Raw genomic sequence first — 21,765 nt, 5'->3', positions numbered from 1 at the left:
ATCTGCTTTTATTATCCAATAACACGATGATGCCAATTGCCTTTCCTTAAAGATTCACAGAATACTTATAATGAAAGAGTACTCTGGCATCTCGCATCACATGAACCCAGTAACACCATACTAATAGTATATTTTTTATTTATAACAGAAAATCTGCCAGGATGCTGACAACAAACGCGAGGACATGAAATGGCTGGTCAAGACCTTGGATTCGCTTCTTAGCTACGCTACTGAAGATGAAGCTAATCTGGAGCAGAAGAAACTGGAGGACCTGATCGCTCGCTACAAGAACCTCATCCCCACGATTGAGATTACCATGGTCAAGACTGAAGTTTTCTCTAAGTGCTACACCTACCGCCGTGAAGTTCACGAGGTTGTGTGCTTGCTGAGCAAGGTCAAGGATCAGACGGCCAATATACCAGCTCCCGACAGTCTGGAGCGTGTGAATCGCCTGATTGAAGAGCAGCAGTATGCCATTAATCAGCTGGATCACCAGCGTCCGCACATCATGTCTATGCTACAACGAGGACGTGATCTTATCAAGGATGTGCATGCCCCAGCCTTTGTGAATACCGAGGTCAAGAACCTGGAGACTGGATGGAATCAGGCCTACACCGAAACCTCTGACAAACTGCAGGCCCTCAAGGGAACCCAGGCTGTTTGGAGCGAGTTCGTGGACCAGAAGAACGACATCTTCTCCATGTTGCAAACTGCCGAGACTGAGCTTCGTTCCTTGACTCCATTGCAAACCGATCCCAAAAATGTTAGCCAGGATCTGAAGTCCAAGAGAGATCTCAATGTGCAACTGCAGCAGGCTTCCCATCAACTTCTGCCTAAGTTGCATGCTCTCAAATCAGAACTGGCTCCTCTGGCTGCTCCCGACAAGCGTCCCATCCTGGAGAAGGAAGTAACCGAGGTGGAGAAGATGTTCTTCAATACCATGGAGCATGTGAAGGATCGCGTTGGCTATCTGGAGGACTACAGTGCCAAGTGGAACAACTACAAGACACGCCTCGCCGAACTGCAAGAATGGGCCAACAAGGTTGCCCCCAAGAACATCGAGGCCCTTCAGTCCGAGGATCTCACACCGGAGGAGCGTGTGGTCAAGGTGCAGGCCTTCAAGCGTATCCTTGGCGATCGCATGAAGCAACTGGATCTTTTGGCCGCCGATGCCTCCGAATTGGCCCCCAAAGAGGGCAACATTGCCGAGGCCAAGCGACTCAAGGGTGAGATCACCAAGCTGCAGGAGGTCCTCAGTGCTATCAATCGCAACGTGGACCACCAGGCACAGGCTGTGCAGGAGGATCTTGTCAACTGGCAGCAGTTCCAGGCCGGTCTGCAGCAAATCAAGCCAGCCGTGGAGCAAAGCGAAGTCAAGGTAAATAATGTAGTTTCTAAGCCCATCTCCCTCGAAGAAGCCGTTGCCATGCAACAGAATGCCCAACAATTCGAGACACAGTGCCAGGAGCAATTGGACAAGCTCCATGGCATATCAAACATTAGTCATAAAATGTTATGTAAGACCAATGCCCCCGACGAATTGGATGCCATGCACTCGCGTTGGACGGCTGTCCATGAGAACGCGAAGCAGGCGAGCGCCAAGCTTGAGAAGTTGGTGGCCAATTGGAAGTCATTTGACGCCGATGCCGCCAAGCTCGAGGATTGGGTTGGCCAGGGTGAGCAGCTGATGTCTCGCCGTCCAGCTGTCCTCAATACCCCGCACATTGACAAGCTCGAAAAGGAGCTGGTCAAACTGAAGTCCTTTAACAACGAGATCTCGCAGCAGCAGGCCAAGCTCGTGACTCTGGGTCAAAATGCCGATCAGATTAGTTTGCACTTGGCTCCTGAGGGAGCAGCAGCTTTGAAAGATCGCGTGAATCAAATGAAGGGCAAGCTGCAGAAGCTCTCGGAAGCCACTCGCGGTCACATCAACGAAGTTTCCGATGCCATTATCTCGCGACAGGATTTCAATGCCAAACTGGTTAACTTCTCCAACTGGATGGAGCAGCTTCGTAACCAAGTCACCCAAGTGGAAGAAATCAACCCAGAGCGTGTTGAGACCAGTCTCCATGTTATCCATGCCTTACTACAGGAACATGCCGATAAGAAGCCGAGTTTTAATGCCATCTACGATGAGGTTAAGCAACTGGCCTTGGGAGCCACTCCCGAAGAGTCTAATGCCCTAAATGATGCCTACACCGCATTGGTGGTGAACTATCAAAACCTGGAGACTAACATGCTGCAAAAGAAGGCAGCTCTGGAGAAGTGGACGGAGTTGCTGGGCTGGAAGAACGACACGGAATCGCATTTGAACTATTTGAAACACCAGTTGGACAAACCAGAAGGACCCGCTGCCGAGGAGCTCTCCAAGGTGATCGAGGAGATCGACAATTTAGGTCAGGGTATTTCATACTGGAAGGGTCAGGCCAAGGAGATCGATGAAAACCCGGCCATCCAGTTGAGAGATGCTTTGTCCCGCCGTCCACTGATCGCCACCCAAATTGTGAATGATGTTGAGAATAAACTGGAGAATCTGAAGCTGCGCTCGCAGAATCAACAGCAGCAAATTCAACAGATGAACGTACGCAAGGACAAATTCCATGCCCTGGAGCACAACTTTGGCCAGGCTCTGCAAGAGAATCGCGCTAAGCTGGACGAGATTCTCAGACAGCATCCGACCCTGAACAACATCGATCAGATTATTGCCGATTTGGTTGCTCTGAACGAGGCTCTAAAATACCAGGCGGATCTGAAGAATCGCATTCATGACGAAGGTTCTTTGCTGATGCGTGAGGATATTTCCAGCATGCCTGCCATTCAGGAGAGCCTTCTTGTCATGGATAAGAACTACGACTCTTTGCAGAACGAGATTGCTGATCGCATTCAGAAGTACAACCTAATCAGCCAGGCCTTGAGGGAGTATGCTGACTCCAAGGACAAGTTCTCGAAGGAGCTGAAGAAGGCAGAAGATTTGTTCAATGCCATACCTCAACAGCCACGTGATGAAACTGAGCTCCATCAGGCTTCGGAGAAGACCAGGAAGACCATGGAGAAGCTGCGCAAATCCAAGCTCAGTTTGGATGAACTAGAGCGTCGGGGAAGCAATGTGGGCAAACTTTTCAGTGCTATTGGAGAGCCAATCCCCCAGGAAGTGCCACAGGAGGTAACAGCTGCCAAACAACACTGGCAAGATCTGCATGATAAGACAGCCAAAAATGCCCATGTCTACGAGACTGAAGCCGTTATTTGGTCACAGATCGAAGATGCCAAGAAGGACCTACTCCCCTGGTTGTCCGAAACAAACCAGGGACTCTGCGATGCTGCGGATAACTCAATTGAAATTGAGTTTGGACCTATGCGTCTAAGCAAATATCGCACGGAATTGCCTTCCTACCAGGCTCTGAAGGATTCGATTGTGGAGAAGACAAATGATTTGGTGAAGATCAACAAGGGCGCAGAGATCCCAGCTCTATCTGCTCTCAATAAACTCTTGACCGAGCAGTTTGCTGAAGTAAGCAACAATGCTGATCGCTTGAGTGCTGTTACCACTTCGTTTAACGATCAGGAACAAGAGTTGCGTAAACGCTCCAAGGAAGCCGGCGAGAGGGTGAGCAAACTCCGTGAGCAGTTGATCAAGTGCGACGATATGTCCGGTGATAATAACAAGATCATGGAGCGTCTAGTGCAATGCCGCGCCCTGCGTGGTGAACTCGACAATAGCGGAAACGAGATTGATAACATCAAACAAAAGGTCGATGAGTTGCGTAATCTGTACCCCACTTTCAGTGAGTCCATTATACCCAAAGAACTGAACAATGTGCAGAAACGGTATGAGAACGTCGATCTCTATGCTAAAAAGATTGAGAGCTCCCTGCTGCAGTTCCTCAAGAAATTCCACGCCGATAAAGTAGGCATGCTGAAGCGCATCATTGCCACTCAACGCGAAAAGGTGGCCTGGTGTCAGCCTGAGTCTTCCAGTGACAAATACAACCTCGATGTGAAGAAGTCCTCGTTACAGGAGGTCAGCAAGAGCATTGATGATTGCAAGGCGCGTCATGCCGAGACCTTGAAGTCACTGGAGATGTTGAAGGCTGTGGAATCGCCTCAAAACCTTGCTGAACTTACCAACGATGCCGAGTTACTTCGTAAGGATATGCAGGCTTTGCAGGATAGCTTTGACAAAATCAAGGATATCCTCGATGAAAACGTCGATTTGTGGTCACAGTACGAGCAATCCAATGAACAGATTTCCAACTGGTTGCGTGACGTCGAAGGTCGCGTTAAGGCAGAGACTAGCAGTCAAGTCAATCTACCCGAGGTGCCACAAAAGCTTCAGGAATTGTCTATTCTCCAACAGGATGTGTTGGCCCATGAGCCCATAATTAATAGCCTTGAGCAGACTTCCCAACAGCTTATTGAGAAGAACCCCGAGGCAAGAATTGGACAGTTTGTTACTCATTTGGTGCAGCGTTATCAAGCTGTATCTAAGGCACTGACTGGCTACATTGATAAGATCCGTAGTGCTCAGTTGTCGAATGCCAACTTTGCCAAGGCAGCCAAGGATTTCAACGAGTGGTTCGGGGATGCTAAGATCGAGTTCCAAGAATTGGCCCGCATGGGATCTCCTGGATCTTCTTCTGCCACAGCCCAACAACTGCAGACCGTCAAGAACTACATCAAGACCTTTGATAATGGTCAGGTTCTGCTAAATAACGCAGTGGACATTGGTGAGGCCCTGTATCCGGTGGTTTCCCCTGAGAATCGCGAACGTATCCGTTCTGATCTTCGTCAAATGCGTGAGAAGTTCGACTATCTGCGAGATGAAGCAAATGCATTCATGCAGCAAGTTGAGGGTGTTTTGATTCAGAAGACTTCCATTGAAGAAAGCTACACTCAAGTTTCGCATTACCTTAACGAATCGAAGGCGAAGGTTCCCGCCGGTGACGAATTGTACCCAACTTTGGCCACCAAAAAGGCTGCTCTTCAAAATTACAAGACCCAGCTGCAGGAGATTACCCTTCACAAGAATGCTCTTAAGCAACTACACGACAAGGCTGTGACCCTTTGCGATGATGAGTCGGAGAGAAAGACCGACGAGTCCATCCAAGAGTATAACACACTCTCCAAGAAGATTTCCGATAGGATTACAACCGTGGGAAATCATGTGGTTAAGCATGAGGCTTACGATCAGGTTCTGGAAAAAGCACAAGATTGGCTTAATACCATTAAATCCGAAGCCATTGACATCCTTAACGAGACCACATTTGAGAAGGAAGGTGCCGAGGAGAAACTGCTTGTTGTGGAAAATCTTCTGCAACATAAGCCTGAGGGTGATTCCATCTTCGATACCTGTCACAAGTTATTGGAAACGGTGCTCACACAGACCCATGCCAGTGGTCATCCAGCCCTGCTCAAGGGTTTCGAGGAACCGAAGCAGTCTTGGGAGGACTTCATGACTCTGTGTCAGGACTCGTTGGTAAAACTGAAGCAGCTCTGCTCTAAATGGGATGAGTTTGACACGATTATTGAAGAACTGGACAACTGGATGAAGAATGTGGAGGCAGTGGTTAAGAACCAGAACCTTAAGAGTACCGCGGAAGCCAAGAATGCCCATTTGAAGCAGCTTCAGGAGATTGCAAAGGACATTGAACGCCGTGGCTCGGCCATCAATGAGCTAATGGATCAAGGTCGTGAGATCGAGGGTGAAACCGATTTGAACCTTAAGTTGTCCCGCCTGAATACTCGCTATCAGACCCTGAAAAATCTATGCAAGGAATCGATAGCCAAGTATGTGAACTATGTGAAGGATCACGAAAGCTTCGATAACGACTTCGATGCATTCAAGCAAAGTCTTCAGTCTTCGGTCGACGAGTTAGCTAAGGCCAATGAGATCGTGGGTGATCAGAGCGTGCTGCAAGATCAGCAGAATAAGCTCCGCGAGATGTCCGACAAGCGTATTTCGGACTCCACTCTCTTCGAAGGTCTTATCGACCGTGGAGAAAAGCTCTATGGTCACACCAGTCCGGAAGGCCGTGAAATCATCCGTCAGCAGTTGCGTGCTCTGCGCACCCTGTGGGACAACTACACCGATGACTTGAACTCGGCGACGCAAAAGATCGATCAGTGTCTGCTGCAGTTCAACGAGTTTAGCATTGCCCAGGATCAGCTCACCAAGTGGCTGAAGGATGTGGACAAGGCCATGCAGAGTCACACCGAACCAAAGACGACGCTGCAGGAAAAGCGTGCTCAATTGCAGAACCACAAGTTGCTCCATCAGGAAATCACCACGCACAACGTTCTTGTCGATAATGTCTGCGACAAGGCTCAGATCCTGGTGGATCAGATCAAGGATAACTCGTTGAACGTGTACTTGGCCTCGATCAAGCAGCTCTTCCAGAGCATTGTCCAAAAGTCCGATGAAATCTTACACAATCTGGAGGATTGTGTCCAGAAGCATAACGAATTGAACAACGCCTTATCCTCGGCCAAGACTTGGATCTCCAATGAGAAGGCCAAGTTGCTGGAGTGCGATGATGCTTATGGCGAAAAGGCGGACATTAAACGCAAGATCGAAACCTTGGGACAGTTGGCTCAAAACAAACCACAGGCCATGAAGTTGATCAGCGATATACGTGATCTGTTCGAGAAGGTAAAGGCCACGACCTCCGAAAAGGGCAACGAAGTGCTGGACAAGGAAATCGAGGAGCTGGAGACCACCATGAAGAGTCACTTTGATGACATCGAGGGCATTGAAGGCAAGCAGAAGGATGTTCTTGCCCAGTGGGACAAATTTGAAAAGACGTTGGAAGAACTGACCAAGTGGTGCCGCAATGCAGAGGCTGTTTTCCGTGAGCAGCAGTTGAAGTCTACACTCCACGAGAAAGTGGAACAGCTGGAGAAGTACAAGATCCAAAGGGAATTGATTCTCCAAAAGGAGAAGGAGATCGATGCCTTTGGAGATGCTGCCCATGCCCTGCTCAACAACTGCGGAGCCGATCGTCTGAAGACTCTAACCACTCAGATCACCAATCGCTATCAGCTGCTACAGGTTCTCAGCAAGGAAGTGGTCAACCGCTGGTCCAACCTTGTCGATGATCACCAGTTCTACCAAGACAAGTACAACGAGGTCGACTTGTGGCTCCAACCCATTGAAGCACAAATGGAGAAGGTCCTTTTGGATGAACCCACCCAGAGTTCCAACATTCTTCAAATCCTGCTTTCTGAAAAGGAGCAAGCTGAGAGCTTATTCGCTGCTCTGAATGCAGCTGGAGAAAAGGCTCTGCCGGAGACTTCAACTCAGGGCAGGGAGAAGATTCGGAAGGACCTGCGTGATATACGTGATCGTTGGGACAAACTGGACGAGGGCATTCGCAACCTGGAGAAACGTCAGGAGGCCCAAGGTGTTCAGCTCTCCAGCTACCAGGATATTCTCAATCAAACAGTCAACTGGTTGGATCAAGTGGAAAAACTTCTTCACAACGAAAACCCAGCTAGCTGGACCAGCGCCCAGGAAATCCGCTCCAAATTGTACAAGTACAAGGCCACCAACCAGGACATTAACTCCCACAAGCGTATTGTAGAGGCAGTTAATGAAAAGGCAGCAGCCCTTCTGGGAAGCGCAGCCCCTGCCAATGCTGATGAGATCTCCAAGGCAGTTGCAGATGTGAACAAGCGTTATGAGCAAGTGGGACAAGATTGTGCCAAATTGGTTGCTGATCTTGACGGAGCTTTCGATGTGTATCAGCAGTTCAGTGAGCTGCAGAAGGCCCAACAGGACTACCAGAAAAATCTTTGGGATCGGCTTACCGGTTACTCTGACTACTCAGGTAACAAAGCAGCTCTCCAAGCACGTCTTCAAAAAATCAACGAGATTCAGGATGCTTTGCCGGAAGGAGTGGCCAAACTTAAATCCCTCGAGGATCACATTGAGCAACAGGCTAGTAACATTCCTGCCCGCTCCAAGGAGGCAATGGCCCGCGATCTGGCCAACTTGCATGCTGACTTTGAGAAATTCGGTGCTTCTTTGAGTGACGTAAAGAGTGGACTGGAGAATCGCCTTCAACAATGGAATGATTATGAGGTCAACTTGGATCGCCTGATCAACTGGTTGGGTGAGGCAGAGAATGCTCTGAAGAACTACAATCTGAAATCTTCATTCGAGGAGAAAGAAGAGCAATTGAATCGCTTCCAGTCCTTGGCGCAGAATTTGCGTCAAAACGAAGCCGACTTTGACAAGATGAAGGACGATACCTCGGAGCTGGTGCAAAGTTCTGGTGAAACCAGGATTGCTGTAAATGTGCAACAGGTCTCCTCCCGATTCCAATCGATACAGGCTACAGCCAAGGAAATTCTCAAGAAGTGCGAGCAGGCTGTCCAGGACCATGGTCACTTCAATGATAAGTACAAGCAGTGTGCAGATTGGTTGGCTAATGCCCAGGCTCGTTACGATGATTGCTGTGATTTGTCCACAGTAGCATCTCGTGACGATCTTCTGAAGAAACAACTGGTTATCCAGGAGCTTCTGGCTCAGCAACCCACTGCTACTCAGCTGCTGAATAGCACTGTTGAGCTGGGCGAAAAATGCTATGGATCCACCGCAACCGAAGGACGCGAAGCCATTCGCAGTCAACTGGATGATCTAACATTCGATCAGTTGTTTGATAACATTGCCATCACAGCGAGAAAGATTCAGGATAAAATCGCCAAATGGTCTGGCTTTGATGAGATCGCTGACAGCTTAAAGAGCTGGTTGGAGGAAACGGAGAATGCTCTTCCTGCTGATATTGAGTTGAAAACAACGCTGGATGAGAAACGCACCAAACTGCAGACCTATCGTGACATCCTAAACGACATCAACAACCATCAGGTGGAGTTGGGCAATCTTCAGGAGATTGCCGCCAATCTGCCAGAGAAAACGGACCTTGTGGACCAAATACTCAAGGACATTTCTGACAGATTTGGAAAGCTGCAAAAGCGAGCACAGAACTACGTGGAACGCTATGAGGGTATTGTGAGTGCCCATCAGCAGTACTCCAAGGCTGTGATGGATGCTCAAGAGTTCATCGATGCTACCCTGAATACGGTTCACTATTGGGGCGATCTGGATCTGGAACAGATCTCATTGCACACGAACCTCGATCGCCTGAAGAATCTGAAGGCCAGCTTGGCCGACGAGTTCCCTCGAGTTGATCAAGTGAGGGCTTTGGGCGAGAAGGTCATTCCGGGTACAGTGGATGTGGGCCAGGTGAACATCAAGTCCCAGATCGACACCACCCAGCAAGAATGGGAGAGTCTACTGACCGCTATCAGCTCGACTATTGAGGCCATTGAAGCGCGTCTACAGCACTGGTCGGAGTACGAACAATTGCGCGACCAATGTTTGGCTTGGATTCGTGATACGGATAACAACCTTCACGCAATTGACCTTAAGGAGGATCTACCGAAGAAGCGTGCTCAGTTGGATGCACTGAAAGCACTCCAAGGAGACGTACGCGCCAAGGAATTGGAGGTTGATAATGTCACGGAGAAGGCACAGACTCTGCTGAAGGGACCAACCAGCACTCGAGCTTCGGGTCCCGAGCTGGTTACCAAGTACCAACAGATCTTCCACAAGGTCAAGGAGCTCAACAACCGTTGGCAGCAGTATGTTGCTTCTCATGAAGATTTCGACAACGCTATCTCCGATTGCTCCTCTTGGATCAATGACATCAAAGAGAAGTTGGACTACTGCTCCGACATGTCCTCTATGAGTCCAAAAGAACTGGATAAGAAACTTGCCACTATTCAAGATGTTATCTTGCTGAAGGACGAAGGTTCTGCTCGTGTCTTGAAGATCCTCGAGCAGGCTCAGCATGTGCTGGCTAACACAGCCCCCGGAGGTCATGAAGCCATTAACAAGGAACTCACTGATCTCCAGGATCTCTGGTCAGGAATTGCTCTGCGCATCATGGATGTCAAATCTAATCTGGATGACTCCATTACTCAATGGTCCGGTTTCCTGGACCAAGTGCAAAATGTTCGCAAGTTCAATGAGTGGCTAGATGGGCTAGTCAAAGAATTAAGTGAGCATCAGACAACCATGACAGAGAAGCGAGCGCAGTTGGATCGGGTTAAATCTACGGAGGAGAAGGTTCGCGTCGAGAAGATCGATGTGGATGCCCTTAAGATCCAGGCCAAGGAGATGATTGCCAGCGGTCAACAAAGTCAGGCAGCCTTCCAGGCCCAAAAGGTGCTTGACACCTTCGATGAACTCTTTGCCAAGACCCAGAAACTGCTGTCAGATCGTCAGGATCAGTACAGGGATCATCGTTTGTTCAAGGAGGCCTACGATGATTTGGTTAGCTGGATTGGACGCGCCCGCGAGAAGTTCCCTTCGTTGAAACAGAGCAGCTTAAGTGATAAATTGGCCATCGAAAATGCTGTCCAAGCTACGGAAGCTCTTCTTAACAAACAAGCTCAGGGTGAACTTCTGGTCGAACACTTGGTCCACACCGGAGAAGTGGTGTTGGCCAGTACCTCTTCTCAAGGTCAGGAGATCATTAGGAATGATATCCGTGCCCTGCGCGACAGCTTTGAGGGCTTGTTCCGTGAAATCAACCAACAGAAAGAGAATCTGGAGGTTACCATGGTGCAGTGGCGGGCCTATAAGGAGGAGTACGAACGGCTGATGGAATGGTTACAGCAGATCGATATCCTTGTGAAGAATCACAAGCTCAACCTGTGTCCCAACCTTCCTGATAAGGAGAAACAGGTGGCTGATATGAAGGAAGTGATGTCACGTCTTGAGAAAGGCAAGGATGACATTGATAAGTTCAATGCTTCGGCTGCCAGTTTGCTCAAGTCGCACCTGGATACCTATGTGAACAATCAGCTGAGACACTTGGGTTCCGTCTATCAAGTGCAGGTAAACCTGGCAAAGGATGTCCTCAAAAAAGTGGAGACCAACCGCGACCAGCATCGCGAATACGATGCTAATATGAAGTCTGCCAAGGATTGGATAGCCAATGCCAAATCCGTAATTCAGTCGGCCGGCGAGGGAGCTGGCTCCAAGGAGGCTCTGCAACGTCGCTTGGAGCAAATCCAGGATTTGATTCGCAACCGTGAACTTGGTCAGAACTTGGTACACACCGCAATCAATAATGGCGAAAAGATAATCAGAAACACTCGCTCTGATGGACGTGATGCCATTAATAGCGAGATGAAAGAACTCCAAACCGAATGGGATCGCCTGGTTAAGAAAATGTCCACAGCCAAGGTGCAGCTGGAGACGAATCTGCTTCAATGGGCTGACTACAGTTCCAGCTACTCGCAGCTGCAGCAATGGATCACCGATAGGGAGGCTAAGTTGCAGCAAGCCTTGGAGCAGAAGATCGTTAAATCCAAGAGGGGTCAACCTGGTCTCAGCAGTGGTTTGAGCGAACGTAAGGCCAATCTCCGCCAGACGAACAACATTGTCCAGGACATAGTGTCCTTCGAACCCATGATTCAGTCAGTTACTTCCAAGGCTTCAGTTTTGCAGCAAGGTGCTCCGGGCACTGAGATCTCCGATAAGTACGAGAATCTCACCAAGCAAGCTAAGGATCTGTATGAAAAGCAGAAGAACACCATCGAAAGCTATCAGTCTTTGATTGATGCGGGCAATGACTTTGCTACCTGGCTGAGAAATGCCAAGGAACGATTGAGCAAGTGCTCTGAACCCACTGGAGATAAACAGGCTCTGGCCGAGAAGACCCACCAACTGAAGATCCTGCAGGGTGAGGTGCCCGAAGGTGCCCAGAAACTGAAGAATGCTCTGGAACAAGGTGAAATCGCTTGTCGCAGCGCTGAACCCGAGGATTGTGAAATCATCGAACAGGAAGTGGCCCTACTACAGGAGGAATTCGATGCCTACAGGGAAGCACTTAATAAGGCCAAGGATTATCTGGAAGTGGGCATTGTCAAGTGGTCAGACTACCAGGATCAGTACACCGAAGCTTTGGAGTGGTTAAGCAAGACCGAAGCTCTGGTGCAATCCTACAACAAGTTACAGGATAGCTTAATCCAGAAGAAGGTGGTCCTTGAGCAATTCCAGGGACATCTGCAGACCCTATTCGACTGGCAGAAGACTCTGGACGATCTTAACATGAAGGCTCAGGTTCTGCTGGAGACTTGCTCCGATACCAGGATCAGTAATGCCATTATGCAGTTGACAACCAAATACAATGCTCTACTGACCCTGGCCAAGGAAGTGATGCGTCGGCTGGAGATGCACTACCAAGAGCACCAACAACATCACAGTCTGTACGAGGAGTGTCAGTCTTGGATTGAGAAGACCCGCGAGAAACTTTCCGAGTGTGAACAAATACCCGGAACTCTTAACGAAGTTCAAATTAAATTGAACACCGTGAAGAATCTTCGTCAAGGCTTTGAAACCGGTCAGAACAAGCTGCGTTACCTTTTGGAATTGAAGGAAAAGGTGATTATGAACACTGAACAAAATGGAGCAGCCAAAATCCAGGAGGATACCGAATCCCTTAAACAGGACTTTGACAAACTTTTGGTGGATCTCAACGATGTTCGCCAGAAATTGGCCAATCGCCTGGCTCAGCTGGAGGAGATCTTCAAGCTCTACAAGATCCTGGTCGAATGGCTGGAGGATGTGGAACCGAGTGTCAAGGCCAGTGATGAGTTCCTGAATGATCTGAGTGAGAAGCGCGCCGCGCTCGAGAAGTTCCGCGTCATTCAGCGTGACATCAATGGCCACAATGACATTGTGGAGAAGATCAATCAGCGTCTCAAGGAGGACAACAGCTTGGATCTGAACGACTTCCAACCGGGTCTGGGCAAATTCGATGAGCTGCAGACGCAGGTCAATAAGATCATTGAGTCGCTGGAGAACCAGGTGAACAGCCATGAAAAATACAAGCAGGCATACAATGAGCTGCAGGATTGGCTGCGTCGTACTCGCATCGAAGTTGAGCAGTGTGCCGACTGCCATGGCGAGAAGGATCAAGTGGAGAGCCGTCTCAATCGATTGGGAGATCTACAGTCCGCCTCGTTGGAGGGCAAGTCCCTGCTGGAAGCCTGCGAAGAGCTAAGTCAGGCGGTAATTGCCACCAGCGGAAGTGAAGGCCAGGACAATGTGGCCCAGGAGATTAAGCATCTCACCTCCGAATGGGAAACCCTTCAGGCTCTATCCCGCGATGCTCGAAGCAGCCTGGAATCTTGTCTGGCCGCCTGGCAGACCTTCCTGCAGAAGTTCAACAAGATCAACCTTTGGATCGAAACGATGAGCAAGCGCGTTACCAAATCCCAGGAAGGCGAAAACAAGACCCCCGAAGATTTGGTTAATGCCAAGGTAAGAAATCTTCGTCAAGTCGAGATCTCGCAACTGTCGCACGCACCTCTAACCAAAAAAATAAAAAGTACTAAATCGAATATATTATATATGTATAGCCAAAGCGCGCACGTAAAGTAGAACTCACCGAAAAAACGAATTTGTATCTAAATACCTCCGTACCGTGATAAATTAAATCATTAACTTAACCCACACTAATCACTACTGCTAACTTTTCAGCTAATCACTTTGTAATCTCAATTGCAGCTAATCATTTACACAGACACTTGTCTAATGCCTAATTGCTTTATGTGCTTTCAATAACCAGTGTTAGATCATTAAACTAAAGTATTTCTCTTCCTTTAGAAACTCCTTGAGGAAGTACTGGCCGAAAAGGACAATGTAGAGGATCTGAACGATAACTGCGAGTTGCTTATGGAGCAAAGTGCCTGCACTCGCATTCGGGATCAGACCATCGAAACTCAGGCCAACTATACCAAGCTGTTGACTTCCGCTCAGGGATTGGTCGCCAAGATCGAGAAGAACCTGTCCGATCATACTGAGTTCCTTAACTACAAGAAGGAAATGGATGCCTGGATAGAGAAGGCCCAACAGGTTCTTGATGATTGCTCCACCGATGGTGATGCTGCTATCATTGCCCAGAAATTGGATACCGTCAATGTGAGTAATTTATATTATTTTAAAAATATTAGTTGTAAAGATTCTGTGTTTTTACACGTCATTGAACTAATTACAATATAAATTATATTTATTTCCTAGTCTTTGGCTTCTCGTTTGCCCGAGGGTCAGCATCTGTTGGCCTTGGTGCAGGATGCCTACTCTAAGGCGTCGAACATCACACCCGAGGATAAGCAGGAGAAGTTACGGGATCTGATGACCAAGGTCCGTGAGGATTGGGATGCCCTGGGTCTGGCGGTCAAGCAAAAGTTGACCGATCTGAAGCAAGCTCAAAATCGTTGGAACGACTTTGCTGCCAACAAAGACAAGCTGGAGAAGTGGCTGAATGAAACCGAGAAGACTCTGAAGGTGACACCGGAAACCAAGGGCGAACTGAGCGAGATGAAGACCCTGCTTGAGCGCTACAAGACCCTTTCGAATGAACTGAAACAGAAGGGCAATGACCTGGAGCAGTTGCAGTCGGAGGCTCGTGATTTGGGCACCGAAGTGGATGCAGTGAATCGCTTGCAATCCCGTTGCGATAAGCTCAAGAACGACTGCGCCGCTCACATTGCCTCGCTGGAACAGGAGATGTTCGACTATAATGCCTACCACCAGAGTCTGCAGGATGTGGAGAAGTGGCTGTTGCAGATCTCTTTCCAACTGATGGCCCACAACTCGCTGTTCATCTCGAATCGCGAACAAACGCAGGAGCAGATCAAACAGCACGAGGCCTTGTTGGGTGAAATTCAAAAGTATCAGACCAACTTGGATGACTTGAATGCCAAGGGTCAGGCGCAGATTAAGCGCTACGAGAACTCAACTCCGGCCATTCGCCCCACAGTCGAGTCTCAGCTGAAGAATATCCAGGACAGCTACAACTCTCTCCTACAAACCTCTGTGCAAATCAAAAACCGTCTTCTGGAATCGCTGGCCAAGTTCCAGGAATACGAGGACACTTTGGATAGCATTATGCGTAACCTGGAGACATACGAACCCATTATCCAGACCGAACTTGATGCCCCGGCAACAAGTCTGGAATTGGCTCAAAACCAATTGAGATGTGCCCAGGAAATGCAGAATAAATTGAACAACGAGAAGTCCCGACTGGCAGCCGCCGTCCAGGCTTGTGAGGCAGCCACTGCCTCTATAAGTCGTCCCAGTTCTCCGCTGGAAACCGCCATGCAGGCCATTCCCGAAAGGGAGCTCATTGTGCGCGCCAAGCTGGAGGATCTGCTGGATCAGGTAGGAAAACGTAGAATCCTTACTTCATTTGTAGTTTCACTTTTTGAAGTTCAAAATTATGTAACTATCTTGTTTTTGGAAAAGAATGGAAAGATTGTGTAGTAGTAGTTAGATTGCTTTTAAATACTTCTTTAACAAAATCCTATTATGATGTTGGATTTAAACTATTTATAATTACATAATCCCCAGTAGAACCTAGATTTTTTGGAAACTTAAATGTGATTTATTTTCTCCTGACTTCCTATAGTTCAAAAAAATTAAAAGCGTAGATATGCTAATCTTCCATTCTATTTTCTTTTTTTATTCTTTTATTTTCTAACAAATGTCTTGTTCTTTTTTATTAATCCCTTAACCACCACAAAACCCAACACTGCCCTAACTTTTGTTGATTTGCCACATTCCCTGTAAAATGTTGTACACTGCACTACCGACCAAAAAAAATCGCTATGCCTTGTGCTTTGCTGCTATAAAGAAACCGCCTCCAAAGACTCGGAGCTCAACCAAAGGTGTCAACAAAGATGATGATGAAGACGAGGATGATGTTGAGATACAGGTTGAGCTCAGCGATGTGAATGAGGGGCTTTTGGATCCTATTGCCCACGAGCGTGTCAGCAACTATCGTAAGATAGTTCGCCTGAATAGCGCCTATGTGGGCAAGCTGAATGAATTAGTTGCTAAGGTAAGATGATCCTTACCAACCCTAGTTTGGATCCAACAGGTGGCGGACTGCATGGCTATAATATTAACAATTGCATGTTCTTATTTGTTAAAAACTTACTACTAAATAAGGTGTAATTGCTAACTCTTTTTTTTAATCCCTTTGATTTAGGTGCAATCCCACTTGGGTGGTTTGACTGCATCCGTTAGCGAACTGGAGCAACAGCAGAAGCAGCGCGCCGAGCTGCAGGATTGGGTGAAGAAGCAGCAGAGCTCTGTCTCGGATTGGATGATGCGTCCTTGCAAACTGCGTCCAGAGGCAGCTCAGCAGGAGCTGGTGTCCATGAACGATTTGTTGAACTCCATCGGTGACAAGCGATCCCAACTGATGCTGGAAATGACAGGATCATGTAAGTGTTAGATATAGGATTTTGTTTAATTTTTAGGTGGCTCATAAATCTTGATCCTTGGAGCATTGTAAACCATATTAATTTATACATTTCCTAATATTAGTGGGCGATGAAGACACCGATCTGGATGACAACATTGACAAACTGGAATCGGAACTCATGGATGCCATTGCCAAGAAGCAGGCTGGCCAGAATGTAATTGATGGCTATCGCCAGGGAATGGCTGATGTCCAGAACTGGTTCGATACCCTAATCAAACGCATGGATGTTTTGGATCGCGGTTCTGGTCTGAATTGTGCCCAGAAGACGGCGGCCATTAATGAGATCAAGAACGAATATGAGCTGCAGGGTCATCCCAAGATTCAAGAGCTCAAGGGCAAGGCTTCGCAGGTGGCGGAGGTCATCAGCAATCTGGATGGTCAGCAGGTAGAAGAACAAATGAAGTCCCTCGATCGTCGTTTTGCCGATCTTGGCAAGCGCATCGATCGCAAGGCTCAACTCCTGGATGTGACCAACAAGGGAGTGGAGGGAGCCAAGGGCGAGATTGATCAGCTCCAGAATTGGGTGAAGCAGCAGATCGAGGAGCTGCAGGCCCCCACTCCTTTGGGCTACACACCCAAGGATGCCGAGGCGCGCCAGCAGAAGATCAAGAGCCTGATGAAGGATGCCGAGGCCAAGCAATCCCTGGCCGATGTCCTGGAGAAGCGCGTGGCTAACATGCAGCAGGAATTGGAACCCGTTGAGTACTCCCAGCTGGAGTCCGCATTGCGTAATCTCAACTCTGAAAACCGCAATCTATCGGGAGTCCTCAAGGCGGAATTGGATCGTGCTCTAGAGGCCAGCAAGGCTCGTAAATCTCTGGAGAACGATCTGGACAAGGCCCGCCAATGGTTGAAAACCAAAATCTCCGAGGTGCGCAAGCTGCCGGTTTATCATCCACTTACCTCCACTGAGATCGAGAAGAAGATCCAGGAGAACCGGAAATACGATGACGATGCCAAACAGTTCAACGACAGCGTTTTGACCGATGTTCAGCGTCAAGCTGCCAACATAATGAAGGATTGCGATGATGCCGATAAGGCTGCACTGCAGCAGATCCTGGATGAGATAGCCGCCGATTACCAGACCCTGAAGGATGAGAGCAGCAAGCGTGGAAAGTCCCTTGATGATCTTCTGCAGGGTCGCAAGGCCTTCGAGGATTCGATGAAGAACATGGGCGATTGGTTGAACGAAATGGAAACCGCCACCGAAGGGGAGCTGCGTACCACTAGTCTTCCTGTGTTGGAGGAGCAGTTGGCCCACTACAAGAAACTCCTGAATGATGCCGAGAACAAGGGCGGACTCATCAACGACGTGTCTGAACAAGGAAAGAGTATCCTACCAACTTTGAGCAATGCCGATAAACTGAAACTCAATGATGATATCAAGAACATGAAGGATCGTTATGGCAGGATCAAGAATACCATCGACGATCGCGTGAATGCCCTGGGTGATCACATCAAGAAATACAAGGATGCCAAGAGCAGGTTGGCCGATTGCAGTCAGTTCTTGGGCACCATTCAACAGAAACTCAGGGAACTGAATCGCCCCATTGGCTCGAGGATTGAAGATGTCCAGGATTTGTTGGGCGCCTATGAGGGAATTCTCAAAGAACTCAAGGACAGCAAGAGCAAGATGGGCGATATGCAAATGGATGATTTGCCAGAGCTGCAGAGCATTCTGGCCCAGCAGGATGATATGATTAAACTGATTGAAGATCAGTTGGCCCATCTGCGCCAGCTCCTCCTGCTCCGCGAACAGTTTATTGCTTTGATCAATGAGATCATTGCCTTTATCATGAAGTACACTGATGTTATCATTGATATTGAAAACTCACCTGATAGTCTGGAGGATAAGATCAATAAGTACGATGATGTCATTGTGAAGATTCAGGAGTGCGAGGGTGTCCTGGCCTCGGCCAATGACAAGGGCCAGAAGATTGCCTCCGAGGGCAATGCTGCCGATAAGAACAGCATTACCGAGCAACTGCAATCCCTAAAGAATCAGTTGCAGAATCTCCGCAAGGCGGTGGAATCGCAACGCCAGAAGCATCAGCTGCAACTGGAGTCCCACAAGAAAATGGCTGCCGAGCTGAGCGAAATCCTTGATTGGCTGCACAGCCATGAAGGAGCTGCAAAGTCTCGTCCTCTGCTGGATCGGGATCCCGAATCCGTGGAAAGGGAGCTGCAAAAGCACCAAGGACTCAGCCAGGACATTGAATCGTATTTGAATAAATTCAACAAAATCAATGATGGTGTCAAGACCGAAATTGGCATGCCAAGTTCCCTGTTGGAAATGCTTTCGGAGGGCAGATCCCTGGTTGCCTCCCTGCCCCATGAACTCGAGGAGCGTGAGAAGTATCTGAAGAACAACCGCGACTCACGTTTGGAGTACATGCAGCTGGTGGCCAAGTTCAATGATTGGGTTCACGAAGCCGAGCTGCGTCTGCAGAACAGCCAGCATGGCATCGACTACGAGCACTTGGTCCAGGATCTCGACGAACACAAGATCTTCTTTGGCAACGAGGCTCCCATCCGTAATCTGGTGCACAAGCAGATCCAAGAGGCCGCCGACAAGATTTGGTCTTCGCTGAACAACTACGAGCAGTCGGAACTTTCGGCGGAGTTGGCTCAGTTCCAGACCAAGTTGACCAATACTTTGGCCAATGCCAAGACCCAGCAGAGCGAATTGGAGAAGGAGGCGGAGCGCTGGCGGGAATACCAGCAGTCCATCGATCGCGTCAAGGCCACCATTGAACGTACCAAGTTCAGCGATGAGCCTGTCCAGAATTTGGCCGGTCTGCACTTCAACATCCAGAAGCTGTCCCACGCCATTGGAAATGTTCAGGTGAGTTTTAGAAAAAATTAGGTTATATTTCCGGGGTCTTACATTTTTTTAGAGAATTTTCTTAAATGGTTAGTGAGTAGGTACAACAAATGTTGGATCCTAAATCGATATCGAAAAATTCTTATATCGTAATCATTTAACTGATATTTTAAGTGAGATTTGTGTGAATGGGTATAAATGTCATAAAAGAAAAGAAATAGTTAAATATAATAAATATTATTAAAACAGTTTGGAAATGAAAAAATGAATTAGATTGTTTAAAAGTTCAAGATGATAAGGGAAACAAAACTTTAAGATATTTTATAATGATAACAAAATTAGGAATATTTTTTTTAAGATGTTGGATAAGTTTTTATATGATTAGTAGGGCCAACTAACTTTACAAAATATAAATATTTTGCAAAATGGAAACCCAACATGTGGATTCAATGCTGGAAACTTTTGAGTATATTCTGGGCACTCTTTAAAGTAGCCACGAATATTCAGCTGTTCGCTTGCGTGCCTTGCTCATATAAGTGTGTAGCCGAAAGACCTGTTTTCCAAAAAATGACACATTGCACAAGGATGTGCCATAAACATACATATGTTTATATGTATCCACTCGAGAGCAACTTTATGGAGTGGCACGGCCACGAAAAAAAACCAAAGTGCACTCGTTGGCGTTTTTTGCATTTGGTAGTCATGGTTTTGCCGGCCGGCAAAGGCAGAAACCGCACTCTCACCGAACTCACTTTCAATTGCATTTGAGTGCCCGTTTCTCTTAGGGAACTCTCCTCTCTTCCTGCCACTTTGGTAATCTCTCTTCGTTTCTTTTTATTTTGCGCTGATAGTTGTGTATTGAACACGTTGAGTGCCCATTTGTTTACTTTCGTAAGCTTTTACCTTGGGAACTCATTAAACTTTTAACCTACTGGTTCACCATTTGTCGGTGTGTCGGCCTCATCGGGCTTATCGTTCAGTCGTCCGTTGTCAGACTTCCAGTTCGATTATAATTATTCAAGGCACTGGCTCGACTTTTATGCTCAGCGACTGGAAAAAACAGCTGTTGTTGTTGCTGCTTCTGCTGCCGCGAAATAAATTAAGCCCATGACATCATCAGCAGTAGCAACACTGTATCAGGCAACCAGTTTTGAGCCAGGGCTGAGGTACACTACAGTTTTGATAGTTTGTTCTGGGGAAAAATATTAAGGGATCGCTTGGGATATAAGTATTGTATAAGTACCATTTTAAACTTTATTAGAATTTTTTGATATATAATATTAATTGAAAAGAGTTAGAACTACAGGAATTTTACCATTTTAAATAATAAACAAGATAAGATATACATTTAGTATTGTATAAATTCTATTTTAAACTTTATTAGAATTTTTTGAAATATAATACCAACTGAAAAGAATTAGAACTACATGAATTTTACCATTTTAAGCCATATTCGATTTTAGAAGTATAATTTTCTGAATATTCCATTTTAAACTATGTTTTAGGAATATATTTTTCCAAATATATTCGGAATTTTTGGCCAAAGGAACCCTTTTCATTGTCATAAAACTTAAATTTTTAAAAGAACTTTTATTTTTTAAAAATAACTCAATACTAGTATTATAATATAATAATAATAATGATTTAATTCAAGTTTCAAGCCCAAATGGTTTCGTAACTCTTGTTCAGAAAGAATAGGTAAATTTAAAGTATCTCAAGGTCTTAAAAACTTTTGTTTTTGTTTTAGCCCTGGTTTCTCAGTGAAATATTGAGCCACAGCAACAACAACCAGCGCACATGTTAAGTGACTTTTGTTGGTGTTTGTTGAGCGAGCTTTAAGAGCACCGGCCCTTTGGGGCCTCCTCTCTCGCTCTCTGCTCTTTCATACACAGCTGTTTGGTTGTTGTTATTGGTTTATAGGGCAAGCCGGCAGTTGTTGTTGCTGCCAACTTTGGTGAGAGAGTGACGTGTACACGGTGGCGTATGCGTGATGTACATAGCACATATGCGAAGCCCAACTTTTGCCGCCCACGCCCACCCAAAAAGTATATATATATACATACATTATGCCATATAGTAGGAAAAACGTGTTTGCCCGGCTTTTTGCCCTCTCTTTCGGCAGCTCTTCCGCGAACTAAGAGAGAGCGGGGTTCTAACTCGTGCTTATTTGCTTTTTGGGCCTGTTGGCTTTTTTTCGAGTTCCCCCGAGTTCACTTCAAGTTGAGACGTTTATCTGTGCGGTTGGCAGCGTGTTTTTGTTTTGTATTCGCGATTCGTACTATATATATGTATATAGACAAAGAGAGCAGCAGCAAGAAAGCGGAGAATCGCCACATTTGTTAAATTTGAATTACCCGTTTCGTTATAAAACAAAAAAAAGGAAAACTAAATGCCATGTGCTTGAGGCCAGGCGCAAATTGAACAGAAATAAAATACAACCAAATTGCCAGCCAGATAGACATCAATATCGGAAAGACAACGGCTAACGTCATCAGCCGTTTGAAATCTATAAAAGACCCATAAGAAATCAAACAAAATAAGGCTACACTCGAGGTGTGTGTGTGTGTTTAAGTGCTTGTGAAAAAAATCTATAAA

General features: G+C 47.1%; 1 protein-coding gene across 21 annotated transcripts in view; it reads left to right on the top strand.

Moving 5' to 3' along the window:
- The window catches only part of Msp300 (Muscle-specific protein 300 kDa), a 108,991-nt gene that overhangs the window by 27,335 nt on the left and 59,891 nt on the right, over positions 1-21,765 (top strand). For 17 of the 21 annotated variants that reach the window (XM_070999586.1, XM_070999587.1, XM_070999588.1 and 14 more), the window contains 6 exons: positions 149-13,336; positions 13,682-13,996; positions 14,096-15,238; positions 15,711-15,917; positions 16,068-16,305; positions 16,409-19,191. In XM_070999586.1, the coding sequence (XP_070855687.1) occupies positions 149-13,336; positions 13,682-13,996; positions 14,096-15,238; positions 15,711-15,917; positions 16,068-16,305; positions 16,409-19,191 (17,874 nt within the window). The remainder of the gene's footprint in view (positions 1-148; positions 13,337-13,681; positions 13,997-14,095; positions 15,239-15,710; positions 15,918-16,067; positions 16,306-16,408; positions 19,192-21,765) is intronic. The other 4 variants (XM_070999589.1, XM_070999585.1, XM_070999590.1 and 1 more) reach the window with 3 other exon arrangements.

The sequence above is a fragment of the Drosophila suzukii genome, chromosome 2L (assembly GCF_043229965.1).
Source record: "Drosophila suzukii chromosome 2L, CBGP_Dsuzu_IsoJpt1.0, whole genome shotgun sequence".
Taxonomy (NCBI): domain Eukaryota; kingdom Metazoa; phylum Arthropoda; class Insecta; order Diptera; family Drosophilidae; genus Drosophila; species Drosophila suzukii.
Note: the sequence above shows the minus strand (reverse complement) of the source record. Positions and strands in the feature narration are given on the sequence as shown.